Here is a 26,695-nt window from a genome sequence, read left to right as displayed (position 1 = left end):
TGCAAATATATTATTGTTATTAATTATAAGTTAATACTTTAGTACAGGGGTCACCAACTAATATTTCTAAGGAGGTCCGTTTTGAAACTTACCATGCTGGTCGCAGTCCCTAACAGTTTTAATAATTTACTTACAAATACATTGTTTTTTAAATTAAAATTATATTGATTTATTTATACATTTGTTTAATACAAATTAATTTAATTTTTTTTGTCGTAATATAAATTTTATATGACATACTTATAATTTTTATTTTTTTATATTAGAAAAATTTTTAAATCTACTCCGCGGATAAGAGTAAAAAAAGTGTTTGCGGTCCGAATGCGAACTGCGGTCTGCCAGTTGGTGACCCCTGCTTTAGTACATTAAATTGGTGTGAATATAATCGTGGTAAATAGTATAAAATTAATCAAAATACTTTTAAGATTATATAAAAAATAGTAATATTAAGTGATTAAAGTTCTTATCTATATGCTTACGATTAAATATATATTTTTAATTATTTTACACTGTTGCTTAAGCATTGTTTTTCGTATTTTGTTGTCGTTTTCCTGATTATTTTAAAAAGTATACTGGTTTTTTTTATTTTTAACATTTTCCAAATTGAAAGATTGGATTATTTTTACTGCTTTAAGGTAATGAAAAACACAAGGTAATCAGGGGGCATCCTCAGTGGTAATTTTAATCTTGTATCTTATCTAACAATAGTAAGTATACCTATTACGAATATTTAAATAGTCTTAATATATTATATTATGTAAACATATTTCATTTTGATAAACTGTGAATAATTTTATAATTTTATACAGAGTGGCTTACTAAATATGTCCACCCCTTTTTTCTTTAATAATACATTAATGAAGTTATTCAGAATCTGAGGTTTAGAATTTTTAAATATCCTTAAAGATCATATTCTTGAGATTGGTTAAACCTACTACTTAAGGCCAAGGGCATTCTGCGAAAATACAAATTTCTGTTTTTCAAACGAGAACAAACATTTCATGGAAAGTAATCTTTAATTGAGCAAATACTCTTTCGAATTTTGAATTAGGTAAATCAACATTATTAAAAATAATTATCCATTTAACATATTATAATAAAAAAAATTAAGTTCTCATTCGGAAAACAGTAATTTGTGTTACTACAAGACATTTCTCAAGTAGTACAAAACAATTAAAGAATTTGAAAATAAGGAGTATATTTAATAATTCCGAAAATCAGAATTTTAATAAATTCATTATTAAAAAAAAAAATTGGATCAGCATGCTTGATATTATAATATTATACTACTATTTATAATGTACTTCAATATTTAGATACATAATAATATATATAAATAATTATAAACATATATCTGTAAATAAGTTTGTATACAAAAAAAGTATACCTACCTTAAAGCTTGAATTCCCTTGAATGTTTATTATTTACTACTTAAAGGTTACATTTTCAAATTGTATTATCCACGATATTATTGATATTATGAAAATGCATTTAAAAAAAATTAATACATATTGACACAAATTTCTTTTAATAAAAACATATAATTATTATAATAATACATTTGTTGTTATTCTTCAAAATTAAAAATAATTCAACAAATTAGCTTGGCTTATGGTGTTGGTAACAATATTTTAACCACAAATAAATATTATTACTAAACAAAGTAAAAACAAGTAAAAAACAAAAAAGATCAGTGTTCATATACACTAGGTATAATAGGTACTAGGTACTAAAATACTTGTCAACATATTATATAACATTTTTATAGGTGGTTTAGCACCAATAGCACCTTATTTATCACAGTCTACAGATAAATAAATAATTTGTTAGTTCATCAATATATAATATTTTATATTTGTAAAATACATTAAAACTATTAAAATATATTTAAATACTTAATTTATTTGATTTATTGATACATTTTCGAACCTAGTAAATACAGAATAAAGTAATTTTTATATTGATTTTAAATTGTATTTTTTTCTTCATTTTTTCTTTATATCATTATTATATATAACGAGAAAGTTTATTCCTTTCTGGATGTTGCCTTCATATTATTACTATCATTGATAATTATTTATCATTCATTGATAGTTAACCATCTATGATCATATAATTTAATATAATTCATAAATAAACCGAGTATTCTTTTTCAAGAATCTATTTAAATATTTGTGCGTAAAAATTTTTATAATGCTGAAAAATGTATTGTATACAAATAGTTTGATATTCAAATTCTCAATTTTGAAAGTAAAAACTAAAAAATGATTTATACATAGATAAATATGATGTATTTGTGTGTATGATTTTTAAATATTGAAAAAAAGAGATGTTAAAAATATTTATAAAATATTATTAGATTATATAATATATACCTATGAGCGTTTTTTTTTAAAATGTTCATAAATTATTTTAAAAATGAATACATTAAAAACAAAATTAATTGAAATATAATAAATAACAAAGGTATCTCAGTCACAATTTTGAAAACTTATATCCTACCATATAATATATAAATGTGTGTTTTTATGCATTTATCTTATCTATGTTCAATATATATATATTTTTCTGTTATGTGTTATGACGATTGACGGTTGGTTTATATTTTTCGCACGTTTTATTTAAGAAATATGATACAAACATAATAAGTACGTATAATATTATTACATATTATTGTATAATATGACACAAGACAACAGAATATTATGGACGTGACCAATAATTTTGGAAACAGTGTTAATATAAATAATTATGAAAATTGAATCTCACAAAGTCATATCAAAAAGAGAAATACAATTATAATAATATAATTTATAAATATGTAGACCAAATATAATTATATTATTCGTATTTCGTCATTCCTTACAATATATTTTAAAGTTCACGTTTATACTAAAAATAGTTTTTAAAATTATATTGTGAAACGTTATAACTTATTACATATGTCAAGGTCTCCAATCGACTCATTCCCCATACATAAATGTGTTTAAGGAAGTAAACGAATTCATTGAAAATCTTCATTTTAATCGATCCCATGTTTTGGAAATCATAAAAGAATTAAAAAAAAGTAAAATCTAATTTAATAATGAATAGTATCTTTTTCATTAAAATTATTTTATTGTTACCAAATGATTAAATATTTACTTTTTTTTTGAATAACGATGGTATTGGTGTAAATTCAAGTAAACGAGTTTAATAATTCCAATTAAGTATTAATTGTATTACCAATTGTACAAATGAAAGATTGCATAAGACAAACGTCAAAGTTCACTTTGCATTAAGCTCATGTGTTGTTTATAATTTTACGTCATTTAGACATTTAAATTCGATGTTTTCCTTCAGCAAATACGTTTTTCTTTTTCAAAATTGTATAATAACACTCACCAACAAAACTTCTTTGTCTCCAATAAATTATTAAATTATGTTTTTAACACATTGATTTTAATTTCGTTTCTAAATACTTAGATATTCGTAATTTACACTCGTCTGTGTATTGAGTTCTAAGAATTATTATAGATATAATTCACTCATAGAAAGAACACTTATAAATCATATTATTTAATTAGTTGACAATTCAAGTAATCTGACTATTGACACCGTTGTCTACGACATCACCAGGTAAATGATGTTTCCAACTTCTAAACAGATACCGTGTAAACTTCCTTAACTGTCTAAATTTACAGTATGTGGCACCTTGGGCGGATTCCAGTTGTTGCGTTTGTATTAAGAAACCTTTTTCTTTAAATGTTTTTTCCAAACGCTCTCGAGCCAGTGACTTTTTGCTCTTACGTTTAGAGTCTTTTGATTGAATATTCAGCGTTTCCTGGAGACTGGCAGAACCAGGTAGTTGAAAATCATTTATTGATGATATCTGGTCTCTGACGCAAAGGTTCAACGGTTCTTCTACAACGGTTGTACCGTAGTTTTTATATATCAAGTGACATATATCAGCCTACAATGTAATGAAAACATCTAATTAGAAAATACAGATAAATTGTTCAATAATTCGTTGTTCTATTATTATTATTATTAATTGTTATATTAAATCGTATATTGTTTATTTGATAAGAACCTACTATTCATAAGTTTGTGGAATGCATTTAAATTCTTTTGATTTATTAGGTGTTTAGTTATTATCACGTTAATGTCAAATTATACTGATAAAATTTTTCATAAATCTGCAATGTAGTATTTAAACATAAAAGTGAACTAATTAATTATAAAGTTTTGTGTATATAAGGTGTTTTATAACACTGATTATATTATGTTAACGTGTTTATACTTAATATTTTTAATTTGATAGCGTTTAGTGTAGTTTGATAAGATTACTTGCATACGTTTTTAAGAAGATAAAAATAATATGTTACGTACAAAGTAATATTTATGTAATTATGTAGGCAATATTCAGATAGTAACAGTAAAATTAAACATATGGATTTGTTTATTGCTTATTGTTCATATATATACAATATATTGGTCAATAATTGTCAAGAATTATTTTTTTAACATTAATACTATTTTTAAATATATTGACGGTTTTGAAATATTTTTTTTAATTTATATATTAAGGTCATTGTAAAACACCATTTTTGAAAAATAATTTATTATACATTAACTACTTTTTAACTATATTATTTTTAAGTTTTCACTTTTTTGAATTAACATACATTTTTGAGCGTCCGGGAATTGGACCACAATTAACCTTTCTTTAAAACGGTATATACGGTAATTGGGCCACTTTTAAATTTTTATAAAATATTATATTTAATATAAGTTTTATTGGGAGTTCAATCAGATGTTTATATATTTAAATTAGAAGCGTAGGAACATTAAAAGCCAGGAAACGAACTTTAATTTAAAATAATTATGTTTAATGATATTAAAAAAGTGGGCAAGTTGGTATCGCTCTGCTATATAGTAGAGATGGAGAGTAGGTCGAGGAGAGTAAAAATTTGATGAAAATTTCAAGTATTAAAAATGATTCGTTTTTGAGTTACAGCAAAATCAAAAAATCGATTTTGTCGAAAAGTGCAGGTTATGCGTAAAAATTCCCGTTTTTCCGTTATTTTTTCAGGGTTTTTCTTGACGCTTTTGAAAACTACTGGAAATTTTTTACTTTTGACCCCCCCCCCCCAAGTACCAACTAGATGAATTTTCCTTTTCAAAGAGGGGCTGAAGTCGAAAATCAAAGTATTATTACTACTCCAAAACGTGATGACAGACACAAAAATAAAAAAAAAAAACACACATCATTGTAAAATCAATACATTCATCATTCCGTTCAGAATCTAAAATACGAAAAAGGGAAAAAAGATATAGATTTTAATTTTTAAAATCTGTATCATATTATTTAATTATTTTATAATTTTAATTGCATACTATGAAGCATAATATTTTGCTGACTAGGAATTTTGATGGATAAAAACCAAATTACAAGATCGACGACAGATAGTTTTAAGGTCTAAGACGTTTAAGTATATAATATATTTAAAGTTTAGATAAGCGGAGTAGTGAACCAACATTTTGCGGTTCAGCCTTATACCACTTTAATCTGTTCATCAAAACTTAAAATATTTATAGAAAATTAACTATTGATTCAAAATTTGATATTTTTTTACAATGGCATTATCAGAAATATTTTGCTTCGGTAAATGACATTTAAAATGTATGCATAAAAAAATATCTATAATCACTTGTAACTTAGTTTATTTCAACATCAGAATATGAATAATTTTTACCTTTTTTGGTTTGCGTCCTCTCCGTGGTTTTGCATTATCTAATGTCATCTCTCCCATGTATGGTAGATCATCAAAACGAACACTAGTTTGAGCTTCTGGTGGTAGTTTTGATTTGACATTTCCTGTGAAAAGGATAGGTGTAGGAGATGATGAAATTCCCGAAGATGGTTGAGGAGACATCATGGATGCTTCATAATGGTTCAAATACTCTGGAGGTAATGCTTGATGATGAAATTTAAGCTTCCATCGAGATTTTCTGCGATTTCTATAAAGACAATTTAAATGTTCACTTTTCATAAATAAAAAAAACAATTATCCAATTATTAATACATGTTTGTAGTCTTGTAGAGTTCAATATTTAAGTTCTTAATTACTTTTGTAGTGATAGTTCATAGTTTATTACTATTTTTCTATTTATTATTATTTTTAGGTACAATATAAAAATATTCTTTGTCATTCAAAAATGCGTCAAGCAGTACAATGTATGTACCTACATACTGCGGCGGCGACGCAGCGATAGTGGTAGCGGTAAATGTATTTTGAATTTCGATCACAAATTATTGCTACCAAATAGTGGGCCAAGGTATATAATAGAATTTTACCATCATTGCTACATTGTACATTGTTGGGCTTTTATAAATATTTTAAAGTGATAATAATTTATTTGAATAAACTTATTACTGATATTTGTTTAATAATATATTTTTCACTTCATCAAAATTATAACTAATATAAGAGTTTTGAAAAAAGGTTATGTTTAATAAATAACAAGTAATAAATTAATAACAATGTTGTATTTCGTAAATCTTTATTTTTTAAGTCAAATGAAATATAATGAGTCATTATTTGATAAATAATTTTAATACACTAAGTCAACTGTATTGTGTTTGAGACAATAATATCTAAGTGTAATTTATACATAGAATCACTATAGCACTAATAGCCAAATTATATTTGACTAATAAATAAATCTTATTCAAAGACCTAACAAGTAAGTAGAAGAGAACTAACATAATAATATAATTAATATACCTATTATATTTGGCATTACTTATCGGTCAATCGAAGATAGTAGGTACATTATGTTGACTATAATTATTTCAAACTGTATTAATTAAAAATTTAAGTCAATGGACAATGACCAACGTATTATATTTTGTATATTTAAACAATTAAGAAAAACGTCGTTTTTAGCATTAATGTATAATTTATATAGTTTTAAAAATTTTAAATTATGATAATATTGTAATAAATAATATGTTGATAATAATTTAATTCTTATTAATTTATGACTAGTATATTCATATTATTAACTCTAATATTACTAGTTGTATACTATATAATATATTTTTATTGCATTTTTATCTATTCAATATTAAATATTACTCTAATAACAATTAATTTACTTATTAAATTATTGAAATTATAAAATTGTATTTATTGCTTATAGTAAGTAAGTAAGTAATTTAGATTATATTAATAATTTATTTTATATTTTAACGTATTATTCGAGTTTTTTTTAACATATTGGCTGGATAAGATTATTGTTATTGCTTTTACAGCTAATTATTTTAATTAAATTAATACATTAAAAAAAAAAAAATGTTATATTGACAAAATATTATAAATATTGAATTATAATGACGTCATTAGCGATTGGCGTTAACTGTTATTTGTAATATTATATCATGAAAATAATTCATTTCAAAAACTGTTTCGTTCGTACAAATTATTTTCAGACAAAATTTAGATTCCACTGATTCCAGTATTCTAGATATAATTACATGTTATAAATAAATAAAAATGCAAAATTAATAATTTTGTTATATGTGTCAATAATATTCATTGTTTACTACTAAATATATTTAAATATTATAACGTAAAATAAATTGTGGATTCTATAAACAAAAAAATACAGTAAGATACGTTTGTATTTAATAATTTTCTAAAACAGTTATACAAAAGTATAATCATGTCTTAGGTAATTACTCAAATTAGATACAATATACCAGAGTAGTATTATATTATTATATATAATAAAATAAAATAGAAATATTGAACTATGGACCGGCCAGTCCATGTGTATACACGCACTCATCGATGATTCACAGCTATTCGACTTTTGTTACGAATTTTTTCTTTATACAAAATAGTACCTATTACGTTTTATCAATATATTCTGTTAAAAGACGCATTGTCAAATAATGGTGTATCGCAGAAATGCAGAAATGTAGACAGTTAAATGACGTCTGGGTGTAGAACATAAAATAAAGAAACTGTAGCCCATTGTAGGTATTATAAGAGCCAAACGACCGTTGGAATATCACCCGCATTCGACTCTGCTTCCGGTTCAAACAGGCAGGTAGAGAATTGTTAATAAAAGTTGTAATATAATACTTAGGTATTCAGAAATAAATACGGAAGATTTGAAGAGTGAAAAGTGTTTTCAGACTAGACGGTCATTGAGTCATTAAAACGTATTATATTATTGCGTAAATGGTATATACACATATATACGTGCTCATATAAAAACTTTTTATCGCAGGGACAACAAAAACGAACAAGCGATCTTGTATTGATTTATTATGGCCTATTGAAAATGATTTATATAGCAAAAAATAATGTACATCACAAATGGTTTTAAAAAACTACTATTATTGGAGTTATTACAACAATAATTTGAGCTCATATTCTTATGCAAAAGTCTCGCATTTTTTAAGTAAGAAAGACAATTAAATAAAAATTTAAATGAAAACAACAAACACTAAAGTTTTTAGTTTATTATGTTTGACCAGTAAGCGGTCTCAAAAATAAAAATATGTTGTTTTGTGAAATTATTTTTAAGATATCGTCCACATTGTGTTTCGAAATCTGAAATTGTATTTATTCCCAAAATGTACCCGACCTAATTATGGTACTATCTGAGTTCGTTCTTCGTTTATAATATACATAAGCGGCTTTATCCTTTGGTGCAACCAAGCATCTAATATTCAGATCAGATAATATTTTTATACATATCAATTTATTAATAAAGGCCTTAGTGCATTATGTACATTGTACATCTTTCCACGATTTAATAATTTTACGAAAACAATTTCTATCCGTACAATATTATATAACAATAATATTAATTAACACACTATAGTCATTACGTGTACAGTGTACTCAGATATAGACGATATGGTATACACTTATAAATAAATATGTATGATTTTATAAAAGTATATATAGTATATACACATAAAAGAGCAAACTATTTGGGTGTACTGTCGAAATACGGGGGAAATCCTATAGCCGTTAGACAGTGTCGATGACCTGCATTGAAATATTTTGCCGTCTTCCGAATTCGTATTAATATATTAATTAATAATAATATTATATTCTATAACTTTAATAATAATAATGTATAAATAAATACATCCATAACTCATAAATCATAATAATGTATAGTCTACCTATTATATGGGTATTTTCTATTTATATACAAGCGTGCACATGTCTAATATTATAACAGTAAATAACATTGAATATTTTTTTTTATACGATAAAAGTTGATTATACCTTGTAAATAAATTTTGGAAAAATTTTACAATTTGAATATTGTAAAAACAAAGATTATTGAGATTTCTTCATTGGTATAAAAAAACAGCAGAAAAAAAAATACATATTGTTAATAATTATTATAATTTAAATTAGGGTTATATTTTTAGTCGACGGTACATAATTTATACCAGTGTCGGATAACGTAGGTATATTATGAAAATAAAAACACGTGTTATTGAAATATTATTTTGTTTTTTAGTAGGGTATTGGAGATCATAAATGGATAAAGGGAGTCGACATTTTTATACGAGATACAACTATACAAATGTAATCTTTAAAAAGTTTTTAAATAATTTAGATAGAGAAAAATTGTTGGTTTTGACAAAGTTGTAATAAATAAAAAGAAAAATTTACTAACGATACGAATTTAAAAAAAGTAATCAGTAATCACCATTTTAAGCCAACACCATTTTTGAATTATTTCGTGGTTCCAATAGGTTAACTTCAAAGGGATAGTGAAAATAAGTCCGTTATAAAATAGACGAGAGTTTAAGATGTGTAACAGTGGCGTAATTTTTCCATTTCCCCGACCTTTACCGTAAAAAAAAAATATACAATACATTTGAAATTCCATTTGGATATAATAAACGATAACATTAATTTTTTTTGTTTACATTTATAGAAAGTTGTAAACCATAAACAAAAACAAAACGGCCGTTGCTCAGACGCTCAGAGTGTAGAACTTAGAACCTATTTCTAGCAATTAATTCAATAATATAATAATATATATGGGATATAAATTATATCATATAATTGTACATCGGGGCCCAGTGATCGGGCTATTATGATATATAAACATTTTTCGATTTGTTTGTGTGGGTAAACAGTATATACGTCATTACACAATTGACAGTTGAAATCAGTAATCACGGACTATATATATATAGTCCGTGGTTGAAATATTTGTCATTACTCATTATCAATAACATGATAAATAGCTATATAAGTAGTGTATACATTATACCTATAGTTGCACACGGCAGTGATTAACAGCTAGCGATCACGAAAATGTTACGATGATTAATAATTAATAGGTTTTTTTATACATAATATGTACATTTTTTTATTTTGTTCTTAACGAGTATTATTAGTTTTGACAAATATTAGGGTATCACGCGGAAAATCGACAGCATATATTTAACACTTGAAAACGAAAAGTTGATAGTTTAAAAGTTACCTACGATAAATGTTCGTAAAATCTATAGACTGCTGTTTATATAATTTTGTTTTATTCTTGTATTTGCAAGATTGCACATTTTTAAATATGGGTAGATATATTTTAAAATATATAAAATATATTTTTACTATTCACATTTATCACTATATAATATACTATTCTCATTTATAATATTATCAAATTGATACTGTCATGAATGAAACTGATTCACGGTGCTACAGAATTAAAATATCGAAATCAATGTTTTTATTTTTAATTTACGAAGTTTCTAATCTAATCTAATCACTTAAAAATCGTATTAATAATCACTCATTACTACTTATATCTAGTATATATTAATTAGCTATAATTTTTCTATGCTATTATTTATACTATAGTCATCATTAATTGAATTTGCGTTAAAAATAAGTCCTGATACTGGTGATAATTTAGTAATAATATTTTATTTTAAACCCTAAAGGTTTAGACTTTCCGCTTTCCGATGGAACGACTGACTGTCGTGTCAGTTCAAAATGATACATGTCATTATCGTTTTTCTTATTGTTAATATAGTTATTCAGTCAAAAGTCTTATTGTAATAGCAGCGCTATCTTTGTTCATCGTTTAGAACAAAAACCATTTATGAGTGCAGACGAGCGAATGAATTTGTTTTCTCACTAGATAGCGCTGCTATATACGTTTTGTGTCTACCGTCTGGTATTTAATTTTACATTCCGGGTATTATACCGACATGATTATAATGTTTTATCTAAGTCATTAATGCATTGTATCGAGTTTAATGTATTAAAAAAAACCGAGTACATGAAACGATCTATGTATATACAAAAAAAAAAATAGGGTTCGACATTTTGAACAATATTGTTATTACTTATTACGATTACATTATATAGTATTTATCAATGGTTTCAAGTGTAAAACAATTTCACGATTAAATTAAAAATATGAAAGTTTTTATTATAATATTGATATAAATTAGTATGTATAGTTTATATATTAATTTATTATGTTTTGAACTTTGATATAATGCTATATTATATGAATTTATATTAAGACTGTACTTAGAAACATATTCAGAATTTTTACGTCTTAGTGCTTTACGCCCACTCCATCCATATATACGTACATTTGCTGGTTATATGTATAATCTTCTACAGTAATCAGAAATTGCATTAGTATATAATGATGGTAATAATCTATCGGATTTGGACAGCTCTATGATTATGATGTACTAGCTACTTATCAATAATATGACTTCAGCAATTTGTAGTCTCTCTGCACACGCAACACAATTGTGAACACTTGTCGACAGCCGAAGAGGTGATTAGTGTGATAAATGATAAATTGATAAACTTTAAATGTCTATAACTTCGAAGTGAAGTCTGAGTGACAATTTATTATTGCATAATCGCTAATTCTGTGAAATACGTAAATTCTGATAATTTTTTTTTTAATTTCTCGAAGAATGTGGTGAAAGAAACTTAAGCCAAAAATAAATAACAGTCACATAGGAATCCCGTGTACAAGGTACCTATGAATAATATATATATTGGAGACGGATGTGCAATGTGCATCTTACCTTGATTCATCGAACTCTGTTCGTATAATCTTTGGGAAACAAACGAAACATTTTGTCAGAACGGAAGTTAAAAGGTTTACAAGTAGGTACTTTTTTATTTATATGTGAAAATGAATTTACAACTATACAATAATATGCATAACAAGTAATAGTAATTAAATATTTAAATACAAGAACATGAATTGCATGATGTAGGTAGGTTTTTTGTGGGTGTGTGGGAAGGGAGGGGGTGAGAATTTATCAAGGAGGCCTCTACACCATTTTCTTTTTTAACCTTCTCGGTGGATTGATTTACTGTTATGTTACGTAGGTACCTATACACAAAACTTGTTTCGTCTAAATCTCACCGTATAGTCGTATATTTGCATTGAGCAAAATTTTTACGCAAACGATGAGTGATGATTTCATAGATAATTATTGAGAACCGAACCACGTCACAACGCGGCTACGGCAAGAAAATTGCCAGACCAACCGAAAATATTATGGTCACCCATTTGCAAGTAAATATCCAACCTGGTGACATAAAATATTATGGTTACCTGTTCACGAATATAATATTCGGTTATGAAACGTGTTAACTGAATTTAAACCACGGTTGAGGAATTAAACTTTACATCACGACCGCTATTGGCTTAATCCATATTGTTTACGACGTTTACGTACCTAACCGAGTTTCCACTTCATCATGTCATGTCATGTTCCATATATTTAATACGTAGTTAACAACATGTTGATCACATCACGTTACCTAAAATTTGAATATATTTAACTATACACGACTTTATCTAGTGGAAAGCCCGGATTAATGTTAACCATGCGGATGGTAGTCATGGACCGTGGTATAACGCCAGCATCCTCGATCATACCATGGTTTAAATTAAATAATCGCGTTGCATATAGGTATGTTCGTGAACAGACAGCCGCATGATGTTTATGTCATGGTTCAGGCGGCCACCCGATATCCACGTCTACCATGCTACTACGATTTTCAACGATTCTCGATTAAACCGTTTCCAAGTTGTTGTCCTTGAGTGCGTATTTTCAGTGTGAAAATATTTATGAGTTATTTGTAAGTTTCATTAGTTATAATTTTTTATCCGATGAGACGTATCATCTGTTTCCGTCGTTTCCAAGGATCACGAGCACTCGAGAATGGCACTTTGAGGTAAGACATAGGTTCACAAGCACATCGTATTATGTCACCTATATAATTCACAGGTTCCATATAAAGACTATGTATTGTCTGTAGTTCTTATGTTTTTTCGACATGTGCTCATTTTATTGGTGTTATTATAAATATACATGTTATAATATATTAATATACATTATACATCATATGCGTGTAATTATGTATCTAGATAAAATTGTAAAATTCAAATTAAACCTTGCTGAAAATTGGAATATTTATGCAACGTGGTGTATGGTGATTCTTAGAATAAAATATGAAATATTATTGTGCATTACTGTCCCTTTGTTAATCGTTTATAATGTTTATACAGTATTTATTTATGAATCACCGTGGGTAATATTGGTTCTCAACTTCTTGTACGCTCCTGGTACTAAGATAGTTAACAGTTGTGTTTCAAATTTCCTATCCTCAATGTTATGCGATATAACACAGTTATATTTCGAATATAATTTTACGATTGAAATGCGTATACCGTAAATTCTTAAGAAAATATCATAATAATTATTTTGAGTCAATATGAGATTGTTATTGATATTTCGATGAATAAAAATACTGTTAAAACTATTATTTGGCTATTATTATATTTTATTGGTGGGTATAAATGTAGTTTAGTTCCCACTCGATTTTTTCGATTTTTTTCTTCAAAGTAAAAAGCTGAAGTATACAGCATTTCGCGCATGCATGCGTAAATACGTAAAATTGTAAGCTTTGGAAAGATATAACTTCCAAAATAATGATTTGCGAGAATTTTTGAATTAGACTTTTGTATTCAGTACATTAAAAAATACAATTTGGGAAGAAAAAAATTTAAAAAATCGTGTGGGAAATAAACTGCATTTGTTTCATGCTTATTTAACAGTTTTTTGTGCATTAAAGTATTTTTGAATGGCTTATATATTCTAAAGACATTTTAGAATAAGTATCAGTCGTATCACAGATAAATATATTTTTGTAAGTTACTAAGTTCAAATTATTTCTTGTACCTAATATTGGTACATTATACAGTTTTAAAGTTTTAAATGACTTACTTTCCAATATCTTTGCTTGCTGGTAAAATTCCATTGTCTTGTGTCTTAATACCAATACCCTGCATCTGAAAATAAAAAATATTAACATTAGATTATTATTATAGCCATGAGGGCTAAATATATAGTAATTTATACTATATGTTATAAATTATAATAATTGTTTCATTCAAAAATTGATTGACTTTCGTTACTTTTTTTATCGTAATTATATTTTGATATTATGTACTGTACACATTACACATAGATTACTAAAATCTTTTTAAAATGTGGATAACATTACCTCAGTTTTGAATATTATAGAAAATATAGACGTTTCTTAAAGATAACCATAACATTTATTGCTTTCTAATTGTCGTGTACACTAATTTTAAACTTATGTTATTTATATCATTTAATTATTGCATTCGTGTTTATCCAATTTATAGTTAAGTTTATTGATTGGTTGAGTAATTCAATCCATATAAATAACATATAAATATGTTATTGTAAAGTCGCTAGTTTTATTTTATTTTTGTTAAAATTAATAATTATATTAAAATCTAAAAATATCAAACATTTTAAATTTTAATAAATTAAATTCTAAATTCTACATAGATTCTAGTAATATAGTTTATTTATGTATGTAATTTTATATAATCTATTTAATATAATATTATTATACAATTATAGCTATTTAATTAATTTAAAATGGACACTAGTAATATAGTAATTATGTATAGTTATGTGTGGTTATGGCATACGGATTTAATTAAATATTTATAAAATAAAGTTTTGGAAAAAATATTTAAGTTTTTAAATCTACGTACTATAAAAAAAACAAACCAAAATGTTAAGAAAGAAAAGTGAGCTGTCTAACGTTGTTAACAAAATTTATCTCTTGAATTCGTCACTATAGTTATTTAGATTTTACATTAACGTATATATTATAGTATATTATGCACATGTATATTTTCACTCATAGGAGTTGTAATACAATGTCATATAATATTCAAGTTGATTTGTATTTATTGTATCTACATTATACTTAATGTTATGATTTACATATTTAAACTTTTATTGTAAAAAAAATATTATTTTTATAAATAATAATTGAGTTTAGTCTATAATCATGCTTAAGTAAATAAAAAATACACCAAATTGAAGTTTAAATTTTAAAATTCATTTTACTTTAAATTAATTTAATTCTCGTTTTTATATTGATATTATATACTATATTATGTTGTATACTTATAATATATAATATTATACATGTACATTTTGATTTAGTACTCGATTTCATACATGATTCAATATTCACTATTATATCATTACTTCATAACATAAAGAAAAAAAAATATATAAAATTGTCATAATTTAATACCGTTTATAAAATATAGAGAAAACTCAAAAGCGTTTACAAATTATGAATTATATATTATTAAATGTTGAATAAAAAATAGATGTTTTGATATAGGTATATTCATTTATAAGTTTAAAGTGAAGTATTTACTGTGTCGATAGATATCCGTTATAATATGATAGATCATTATTTATTCGTTATTTTAAACTCTTCTAAAATGTTTAAAGCCGTATATGATAATTTGTTAACACTTAACAGTAAAGATGTTGTGCATGTTTTTATTTTTCATTATGTATAATAATATGTACACAACAAACCGTGTAAATGGAACGAATTAAAAAAAAAATGACTTATCATTATTTTGGCGATGCAGATCATGCCTTATGCGTAGTCGAAGGTAGGTAGAATAATACCAATATTATAATATATACATATGTGATAACGATAACGATTGTACAAATAAAAGAGTATATTATAACGATTTAATTTATAAAAATAATTCACACCCTGAAGCCTGAAGGACCTCAATGTACCGTACCTAATATAACCTATAACCATTTCAACGTTTACTGTAGTGTCTACAATTTTAAATAAAGTTCTTGGTGCAATAGTCTCGTAGTGATAATATTAATATAATAGGTGCATAATAATAATTTTTATGACTTCATCGTTGTTGTCCATGTGTCACGGAACAATATCTCAGGTGTTCGGAAACGGGTTTTATTTTGGTATACACACCTATATGATCGTCGTGCAACAGCGTGTACCTTTTACTGCTCTTGGATTATTTGAGAATGAATAATATAAATAATTATTTCAATATTGTTGTTTACCGACATTTCTCATTCATACAAAACGAGAACCGGTCAGTGAATGGTACGCACACATGCGCGGGAAACACCTACGACATTATTATATTGCTCTCGGCTGATTTTTTCTCCGCCACTAATAACATTGACGAATGTTATAGCGAAATATATTACATTATGCATATGACGTATACAGGTATACGAATATACGATGAATACAGGCGACCAAGCGATTTGCCTGAAAGCTTACGCAAAACAAAGTAGGAAAACTATGCTGTCGAGTGACTGTTGACCCATTATTGTCGTTTAAAATTTCAAATCGTTTGAGTTTGAAATGTTATAAGTTTATAACTAATAACTTAATAAATTTATATCCTTTCTACGATCACAGATAATATTATGATCTATAAATAGGCGTAACCTACCGCCTACCGGCTACTGTCCTACGTTATTCGCAAATACTATTATGGACGATATTTTTAAAATTTCATGTTTAAATTGAGGTTTTATTATAATATTATACATTGCTTTGAAATTAACAATAACTTACCTGCGATGACTGCATGTACGCATAATATTATTACAATGTTATAAGCTTATAACGTAGAATAATTATTCTTTTTTTCTAATATTATCATGTGTTAAGTATTTAAATTTAGAAAATCATGTGGACAACACATTATGACATAATATGGTACTATAATATGTAATGTTATTATTTTAATATAAATATCTTTCAAGCATATAATGGTAATTAAGCATCTAAACAAACATTTACAGTATAGGTAAATGCGTTTTGTTTTTAACACGTAAAAACTTGTTGTCATTTTTAAACAGTTTTATTGTTATAGATTTGTATCGATAAAATTGAGATTGATATTTCTTACTTAAATGAATTGCTGTCGGTTTGAGCAAGTTATACCCACGAGGACGGTGTTAATGGTGGTTTATTATAATACCTACAAAATGCCTTATTGCCTTTATTGCTATTATACTCATGTGTGTAATATTATAATGTGTTTATTGAATGCATAAATACATAATATATTAATTCTTATTTCACGAAGCCTCAGGATAGCAAGAAGCAAATATAACTATAAAATTGATAATAAATTATGATTGAAATTCTTGTAAAAATAAATAATTAAGCGATTATTTTTGTATTGAAAGTCGTTAAAATGTTTTATTATGCTTATAAAAAGGCATCGCATAGTTTGATATTATATTGTTATTTGTTTCTTATCATTAATTATTATTAATAAATGTATTGTACCTAGTAGTATACTATACTAACTATAATAATATACAATAAGTATGAAATTGTGTTAGTACATTCAACTCCGCTTTATTGAAACACATCTGTTGCGTGTTATTTTGTCCCCATAAAGCGGTTGTCCCAATAATCCGAAATAAAAAAACGAACATTTATAAATTTGTTGTAAAACTGATTTTTTATACAATTATTATTATTACAAATTACATACAATTATATAAAATATTTAATAATACAAAAAGAAAAAAAGATGATATTATACCCTAATTATTTATAAAACAGACATACTCGATAAAAATGTCCTAATTATTCGGATTCGTGGTCCAGATAGCGATGAACGTTTACCCTACAAATATATATTAATTGTTTTCGTAATTGAAGAATTGTCCCGTTTAAGCGGTTGTCCTTATTAACTGGTGTCTTTATTAAGCGGAATCGATTGTAATAATTGGTTTAAATATTGTTTAATACCTACCATGTTTTGTACATGAAGTTTTAAAGTCGGGTGAAATATAATGGTTACATAAATCTTTATGATTGGTGAATTATGTTATTGTCATGGTTATATTATGTTTATTATATTTACACAATTCAATAAATTACATTCTTAAAAAGTGCATCTATCAGAAACTTTATTTATTATTGATTTATAAAGAAAGTTTAGAAATGAATTTTAAAAAAGTATTAATTTGTGTAATAGGTATAACAATAGAAATAACTTTAAATAAATTAATGTACCCGGTAATAAATTACATATACAGTATAAAGTATAAACCCATTAAATTATTTATATTAATACATTTAAAACTATAATTTGTTGTAATAACAATATATATTATATTATATTTTATTCACCAAAGCTTAGTTTTTAACTATTTTAGTTGGTGTTGATAGTGCTTTATATTAAATAAAAGTATGTATTTAAATGTTTGTTTAAATTAGTTATACATGTATAATGTATATTTACTAAATAATAATATTACATACTACGTAATAAGTAATTGATTATTCATATTTAGTGTCAGTGTGAATAGTGTGATGTAAATCATGTTTTGACTAAATATACAAGTGCAATGACTGATAAGGATAAGAGTAATTAGTGTATATTTGGCTATTTGGGTGTTCTTTAACGATTCTAATAATACCCTATTGATAATTTTATTTAAAATAAAAATAAATGTAGATTTTCATATTATTTGGTTTGCGGTAAAAAAAAAACACTTATATACAAAAAAATCTTAATTAAATTGATTTTAAAAATCAAGTGAATATTTTTTTTTAATTTATTTGTTGGTCGATAATATTAAAGTAATTGAAAAGATAAAAATACTATCTTTACAAAAAAAGCAAACAAAATTTAATTGTTAAGGTATTTTAAAAATAAAATAGTTGGAATTTTATTATCTTGATACTAAAGAAAAAATTTTCAAATATGATTATATCAGTTGATAGCTGATATTGTAGATATTTTTTTAATTTAATTGTAAATTGCACACAAAATAAATATATTATAAAATATATAAACATTTTATATTATGTTGCTCTATTACATTGCTATTATTTATTTGAATGATAGTAAAATTAAATCATTCTTATTCGTATTTCAAATATTATTATTCTCTTTCGTATTCAATTCACGAATGAACCTAACTTATTTTAATAAGTGAGTATCTATTTATGCGTATTAAAATATAATAATATATAATAATGCTTACATTTTAATCGTTTTTGATACCTTATCTGGTTATACTTTGGTTCATTTTTGGCTATAATCTATTTTTATTTCAAGTATTTACTCATTCTTCATACATGATACAGTACAACCAGTATGTGTGATTGTTATGCATACAGAATTTTGATTATGTATAAATAAACTTGGCATAGAATGATATATTATGTTATATAAAAGTAAAACTTTGTTCTGATTATTAAGCATAATATCTTTAATCAGATGCTTGTATTACTTTTATATTTAGATGAATAAAAGATGCCGGCTTATAGCCAAAATTTTAATTAAGTAAAACAGTATATTTTATTATAAAGTAGTGAGTATACATCTATATCTTGTAGATTATATTATATGCAATGACAAATTTTTATTTGACACTAAGATTGTTTTTAATAAAAACTAATTAGAACAGTTAAATATATTTATACTACATAAAATATATAATAGAAGTATAGAAGTATTTACATGAATTAAAATTAACAAAAATCTAATCTAATCTGATAAGGTATATTTTATTATTTTATTATTAAAATGTACCTACATTTTAAATATAGTTACTGAATTTAAACACTAATTCATTATTACGCAAATTATTAGTTAAACCACTTACACAATTACCATTATATGTTAATAATTTATATTAAATATATTTTGTTTAATACTTAATATATATAAGTGAAAAAAATACATTTGGTTTTTATTATGTACATGCTATAGATAGGCTGAATAATAATATTCTGATCTATTTAATTATAATCATTTAATATTGAATTTGTATAGGTAATAACATTTTTACACAAAAATTATAAAAAGATTTTGAAATTATTGTTTTTTACAATTATGTTTACATACACATAACGAAACTATATTACCTATAGGTATTGTAAATTCATTTATTTCTATTAATTTTAAGTTAATTACTCAAGTATAGTACATAGTGTTCGATAACGTGTGATAAATAATAATCTATTTACAAAAATAAATAAATACCTTAAAATAGTGTACTTAAATCCAAAAAAATTGTAAAATTAACACTTAAAAATATATGTATAAATAAAAATAAAAATAATATTAATAATTATTAAACATCAACAATAAAAGTTAAAAACAACTGACTAGATAGTTTACAAAATATTTAAGATTAATTGAATTAAAATAATATTAAGTTATCTTTTCGTGCACACATATTAGCAATAATGTGTACAATTCCGGCTGCCTAACGCACTGAACGTTTAGTTTCGGGCTCGGCGGTTACCCGCGGAACAGCGACTCCTACGAAATTCGAGATTGCACCGTATTTGGCGTCCGTTTGAAACCGATGGTACTATATTTAAAACACCCACCTTCCCCTTATAACCACTCCTATTCTCGTTCCATCTCTCTCACCCCCACTATTACACCGGACGCGCGTAGAATAAGGCTGTGCGATAGAACCCGAGCTCTGGTTATGGTAAGGCATTTTTTTATTTATAAAGTCGCCTTGGGTATATATCTTCGGTCCATTTTCGGGGTGGGGCGTTAAATAAAACGAAAAAAAATAGAAGCACCATCGTAGAATTTATATTTAGATTCCGTATAGTTTCGGTTTCATTTGGACTTTGGCACTCGACCCATATATGGACAACGATTCTACCTGATACACAATATTTTACACAAATGTAATATGAATAAATTGTAAATAATTAATAATATTTCAATTTGATAACTGTATTTAACATTAAATAATAAAATAAACCAATGACAGATATCCTGTTTTAATGGGAAAAGGCAATTTGTTTAATTGAAATGACACGTGTATCATATTGGGTTCATCAATATCTAATAGAAATTACATTCGTATAGCATTTCATACGGCCGTCCTTCGAATACCCAATAATAATTAAGAAAAAAAAATATCATTTAATGTTGTAAGGAATAGATCTGAATATATGTGAGATTATTATAACATTTAAAACTAGGTAATTGTTGTTTTTATTATTGTTTAAAAAAATTACCGTATGAATTGTTGAATTGTGAACCTTTTATTATTAAATGTCACACGATATTTTAAAAATAAATCTTGTAATTTTTCTTTTTTAAATAAGAAAAAAAATCATATAAATTCCTAAGTTTAAAATAAGTGTTGAAATAAAAACATGATCTATTAATAATGAGTTGTTTGTTTCAATGCACTAGGGTTACTTAATTTATACAGTTATACAGAGTTTCACTATTTTATACGGTTTAAAATAGTAACAACATTATGAGTTAAAAAAAATAATGAAACAAATAATTACTGCATTAAGTTAACTAATATTCTCTTCGGCCATTTAAACTTATAATACTATTGTATTGCTATTTCGTGAACATATTCATAATAGACTCAAAATAATTTTATGGTATTTTTTTATTGATTTATAATATTATATTATATAATTGTATATACATAATATTATGTATATAATATTATAACGAATGTAATTACAGTTGGTTCCTACACATTATTTACGAAGGCATTATCATAATTTACAGTTCTCCTGTGTCAGTTAAGTGAAAACTGGGCAAAATTATATAGTATCATATAATATTATTTTTAATTATAATTTATAAGGATATTTTCATAAAATTATAATCCACGGAAAAAAATATGTTTTGACATGATCAATATTATAATGATACCTATTGCTATTATGCTTAACGTGGTGTCAACGTGTCGTTAATATACGATAATTAAATATACTTATTACTTTTGTTTTATTGTCTTGCGTAAACGTTGTAAAGAATAATGAAATGATTAAAAAATATATCCCCAACACAACGCATAACATACAAGTTGATATAGCGCCCACACTTAAACAACATCTGGGTCAATCATCGCAATACCACGGATCTTACACACCTACAATTATGTTTAGTATTTGACCTACCTATAAAACATTATAAAACAATAGTTATCATGATAATTATTAACATGGTTGTTGTTTTTATTAAGTTTATTAATTCTGGAAGATTGGCATCCGTCGTATAATAATTATATAATAGGATTTAGGTTCTATATCAATGTACAACATTTTTTTAGTTAGTTGTGTTTATTACTATTTTTTTTCAATATAATGCTCCATAAAAACGTGGCTGTATCAATCGATAAATTATTATTGTAATTTTTTGATTTATTAAAAAATATCATTTATTTGATGTTTTAATAATATTTTATAAACGCAAGGAAGACCACTGAAAAATCAAGGAAAACAAAGAAATATTTTATGGTACCTATTATTATAGTTAGGGAATTGATGTTTTTCTTTCAGTCATATGAAATGTTTATCTTCATGACCTGGAAGGATAATAGAAGGTTGTTCATACATTAATATTACTTTAATAAATATTTTAATGAATGCTTTAACCATTAATTATTTTCGTGAGTTACTTAACATATATAAATATTAATAAACAGAGTTCGGCTTAAAATTTTCTTATTTTTTATTTGTTAGTTGGCCGTTGCATTAAAATTAAATAATAAACATAACGAATAATAATTTCACACCATTTTACGCCTATTCTCTATAGATACGTTACCTGAAACCAATGTCCAACCACTATAGTGGTCTTTGTGAATATTTAACTTTAATATTGCGCATAGTAATTTTTTACTTTTATGTACGAAATAGTAATGCAATTGTTTACAAATAGTCACTGGTAAGCTGCCGTTTTAAACCAGAGAACATTTTCAAATAAATCGGTATGTGTCGCCGTGCTGTGTCTTAATCTTAATTTTAAACTACTTACCAGGCTGACGACCGGAGTAATGGTTCACACTTCACACATAGTGTCTAAAGCAATGAATTAAACCGTTTGGTGGGCGACAATTTCGCTGCAATTCCCATGCAAACGACTTGTTCTATTGATGTAATTTTTGTTTTTAGTGTGTAATTTTGACATTAAGCCAATTGTACGTATAGTTTTATTGTCCATAATAGTCATTTTAAGTATATATATCTAGAAATAATAAAACTTTAAAAGGTATAAAATTATATGTTTTATTGAAATACGATCATGTAAATAACAACGGTAAGAACTAAAAAGTAGTTAACCATTCTCACATAATAATATATACGTTATAATACTTTATGTTCATGAGAAAAATTGGTTACATTTTTATTTTAACTAATGTTGTTTTATTATTACTTGTAGAAAAATTTAACGCTAAGTCACACATTACGTATCTAAATTATTTAAATTGTTCGTTTTGTTTAAGAAAATATGGTGTTTGTCAAAAAGTTTTATATGGTTAGAATTCATACAAATATTTCTGCTCGATAGTGGTAGTAAAATTTAAATTATAATATATTATTGTCAGAAATTCAAAGTTTACTTAACAGTACAAAAATAATATTAAAATATTATAAATTATAAAATGTTAAATTTAGGTACATATAATTTAAAAAAAATAGGTGATCAATACAAGTATGAAGTAAGCAACAAATTAACAAACCAAAGACATGAATATGTTAATATTATATTTTTTGACTATATTTTTAAATAACACTTTGATTTTGTATGACATTTAAAAAGTACCACGTAACAATAACCACCTTCTTTTATCATGCAATAATTAAGCATAACTCATTTTTATTGTAAAATATTAAGAAAATGTTTTTGTTTTGAAATATTTGATATATATTTAAATTTAATTCAAAAAGAGTAGTTTTAGAGTGATTAAATTATATGTACTAAGAATACCAATTTATGATAATAGCTGCAGATTTAGAAGATTCAGGATCTATGATGATTTGAAAATGATGGTAAGTAATCGATTAAAATTTATAATTATGTAAAATTTGTAAGGGAATAATAAGATAATTAATACCGCAAGTATTATATATATTTAATATTTGATGTAAAACCATTATTAAGGGCTATTAAAATTATTATTCTAAGCTTAATAATTTAGAAATTACTCTTTTGAATTATAATTTAAAGTTATATACATCAAAATTTTCAAAATAATAACCCGTTTAATAATTTAAAATAAAAAAAAGCGTAGTTCTTATTAAAAAATTTTTTTTTAGTGCTATAGGACAATAGTACACAAATCTAAGTATTAGAAAATATGAACTATAAGTACACTTAAAAAATACCAAAAATCAGAATTTAAATGAATATATTATTAAATTTTGCAGACTATGCTTAACAAGTTTTTTTGTATAACAATTTGATAGTCACTTTCTAGTTTGATTTGAATGATATATGATTATATGAATAAAAGATGTTTTGTGATATCACGCTGATAATCCAATTAAATTAAATTAGTTTACCTACTGCCGAATCATACGTCATATCAAAGCAATGCCTATCTATAGTAGAACACTATACAGAACCCCCAATTTAATTATTTTTAATAACTCTGTATAATATTATAACTGGTATTTTTGAAGTTGTAATGTATATTCTATTGTTATTGAGGTGAAAGGGCTAGGGGTATGCAACCATGTAGTAAAATTTTCAATCAAATTTTCTATTCATTAAAAAATCCCGATAGTGCCATTGCATGACATGTATCTAGGTATATAATATGGTTATAATTATAATGGTTTATATTAATATTATAAAGTATAATAATTATATATGAAATTACAATGTTTGGTTAAGATAGTTATAATATGTTTGTATAGTAGGTAATTACTTTAAGTATCGGAAATTTATTTACTTATTTATTTTTTGATATAAACACCTATGAGGCTCAGTTAAGATAAGTTTACCATAAAGATTTAATTAACAAGACTGATTAAAAATGAATATAATTTACTATTATCAATTTAATTTACAAATTACGAAAACAAGTTACTTTCCTTATGATGGGGGAAATTATTGAATAGACAAAGATGTTTTCATTGTGATTCAGAAATATTAACTAAATATTTATATAAAATATACTTTTTCACTTTAAAAAAATTTCAGTGTGTGCAAAAATTTAGTAGAGTAAGATTGAGTTTTGAGTATACTAATGTACAAAGATAATAAATTTAATATTTTTGTTTTAAGAATATGATGTATTCAAAAAAAGAAAATATCGTTCATTTCATCGTGGAATATTATAATTATTTTACTTAATTTTAGATTTACTTATATATTTAATATGTAATATTTCTATTAAGTTGTCAATATTAATATTAATTAAGTCAATTATCTGCTTTGTTATAATGTAATGTAAACAACAATAATAAAAAAAGTGTGCAATTAAGTAACCGCTCTGCTTTACTAACGTACAGTAGGTGTTGAATGTAGTTCCTCATTAAGTTGATCACTATAGTCTATAATGAAGAATTTAAATTTGAATTTAATGATAAATTATTACATACAAAAGATTATTCTAAGCGGAGACGATTTGTCAAGTACTAAATAGATCCAATTTTCTATCAGTAATTAGTAATTACGCTCAAAGTTGAAGTATTTTTCTTTTACAACAATTGTTGTCAGACAAAAAAATAATTTAAATAAGAACACATATCATTTTAAAATCAATACATTCATCGCTTCACTTAGAATCTAAGTCTAGTTATCATTGATAAATAAATTTACACCCGGTTACCATGTTTAAGACATTTATATTTATTCATGTTCCACTTTGATTAAATACAAATAAATAACTGTTAAAAATGCGTATATAATAATGAATAAAAATAATATTAATTTAATGACATAGGTAATAGCTAAAAATATGAATTTAATCATTCAAGTTTTACTAAAAATTTAAGAACTTTTTTCCAGATTATATAAAATGCAAATACGCAATGTTCAATGTTTTAAATGGATGATTATTAAGTATTATGAATTTTATAAATTCAAGAATAGGTAATTTCAGTATTGCAAAAACTTTAAAATAAAATAAACGTAACCTAATCTAATCATACTACTACGTATATTTTTAAGTGAAAATTAAAGAAACCTATGAAATGGAATAATATCCAGATTTTATTTTTATTGAGGGGTTGTTCATAATAAAGTGTTCTGCAATCACTCATGATGTAAAGTTCATTTTTAAATTGTACGTTGACCACGTTGTGCCAGTTTTTGTATCACACTCTCATCGGCTATAATATATTTTCATTTAAAATTAATCAATAAGTACTTATTTTTTTTAAATTTGTCGATAGAGGGGGGGGGGTCATAATTATTTACAATTCTGGATATGCCACTGCCCTTATCTACGATTTGATTTTAGACCATATATGGGTATACAAAATAAATACATAAT

At 24.9% G+C, this 26,695-nt stretch overlaps 1 protein-coding gene across 1 annotated transcript; it reads right to left on the bottom strand.

Moving 5' to 3' along the window:
• Window positions 1-1,511: 1,511 nt before the first annotated feature.
• Window positions 1,512-20,745, bottom strand: LOC132922111 (uncharacterized). Its single transcript, XM_060985450.1, has 4 exons — window positions 20,452-20,745; window positions 14,312-14,376; window positions 5,739-6,003; window positions 1,512-3,952 (listed from the first exon to the last, which is right to left on the bottom strand). Exons 2-4 carry the CDS (start codon window positions 14,374-14,376, stop codon window positions 3,575-3,577), a joined length of 708 nt encoding a protein of 235 aa, XP_060841433.1. The 5' UTR covers window positions 20,452-20,745; the 3' UTR covers window positions 1,512-3,574.
• Window positions 20,746-26,695: the final 5,950 nt, after the last annotated feature.

The sequence above is a fragment of the Rhopalosiphum padi genome, chromosome 2, assembly GCF_020882245.1.
Source record: "Rhopalosiphum padi isolate XX-2018 chromosome 2, ASM2088224v1, whole genome shotgun sequence".
In the NCBI taxonomy this organism is placed as follows: Eukaryota; Metazoa; Arthropoda; class Insecta; order Hemiptera; family Aphididae; genus Rhopalosiphum; species Rhopalosiphum padi.
This window is presented reverse-complemented; position numbering and strand designations above follow the sequence as displayed.

Bases quoted from the DNA above. Each gene is read 5' to 3' on its own strand.
- LOC132922111 (XM_060985450.1), bottom strand. From the start codon at position 14,376: ATGCAGGGTATTGGTATTAAGACACAAGACAATGGAATTTTACCAGCA. The intron at 6,004-14,311 runs GTAAGTCATTTA...TTGTCTTTATAG, and splicing joins GCAAGCAAAGATATTGGAAA to AAATCGCAGAAAATCTCGAT. The intron at 3,953-5,738 runs GTAAAAATTATT...ATTACATTGTAG, and splicing joins GAGGACGCAAACCAAAAAAG to GCTGATATATGTCACTTGAT.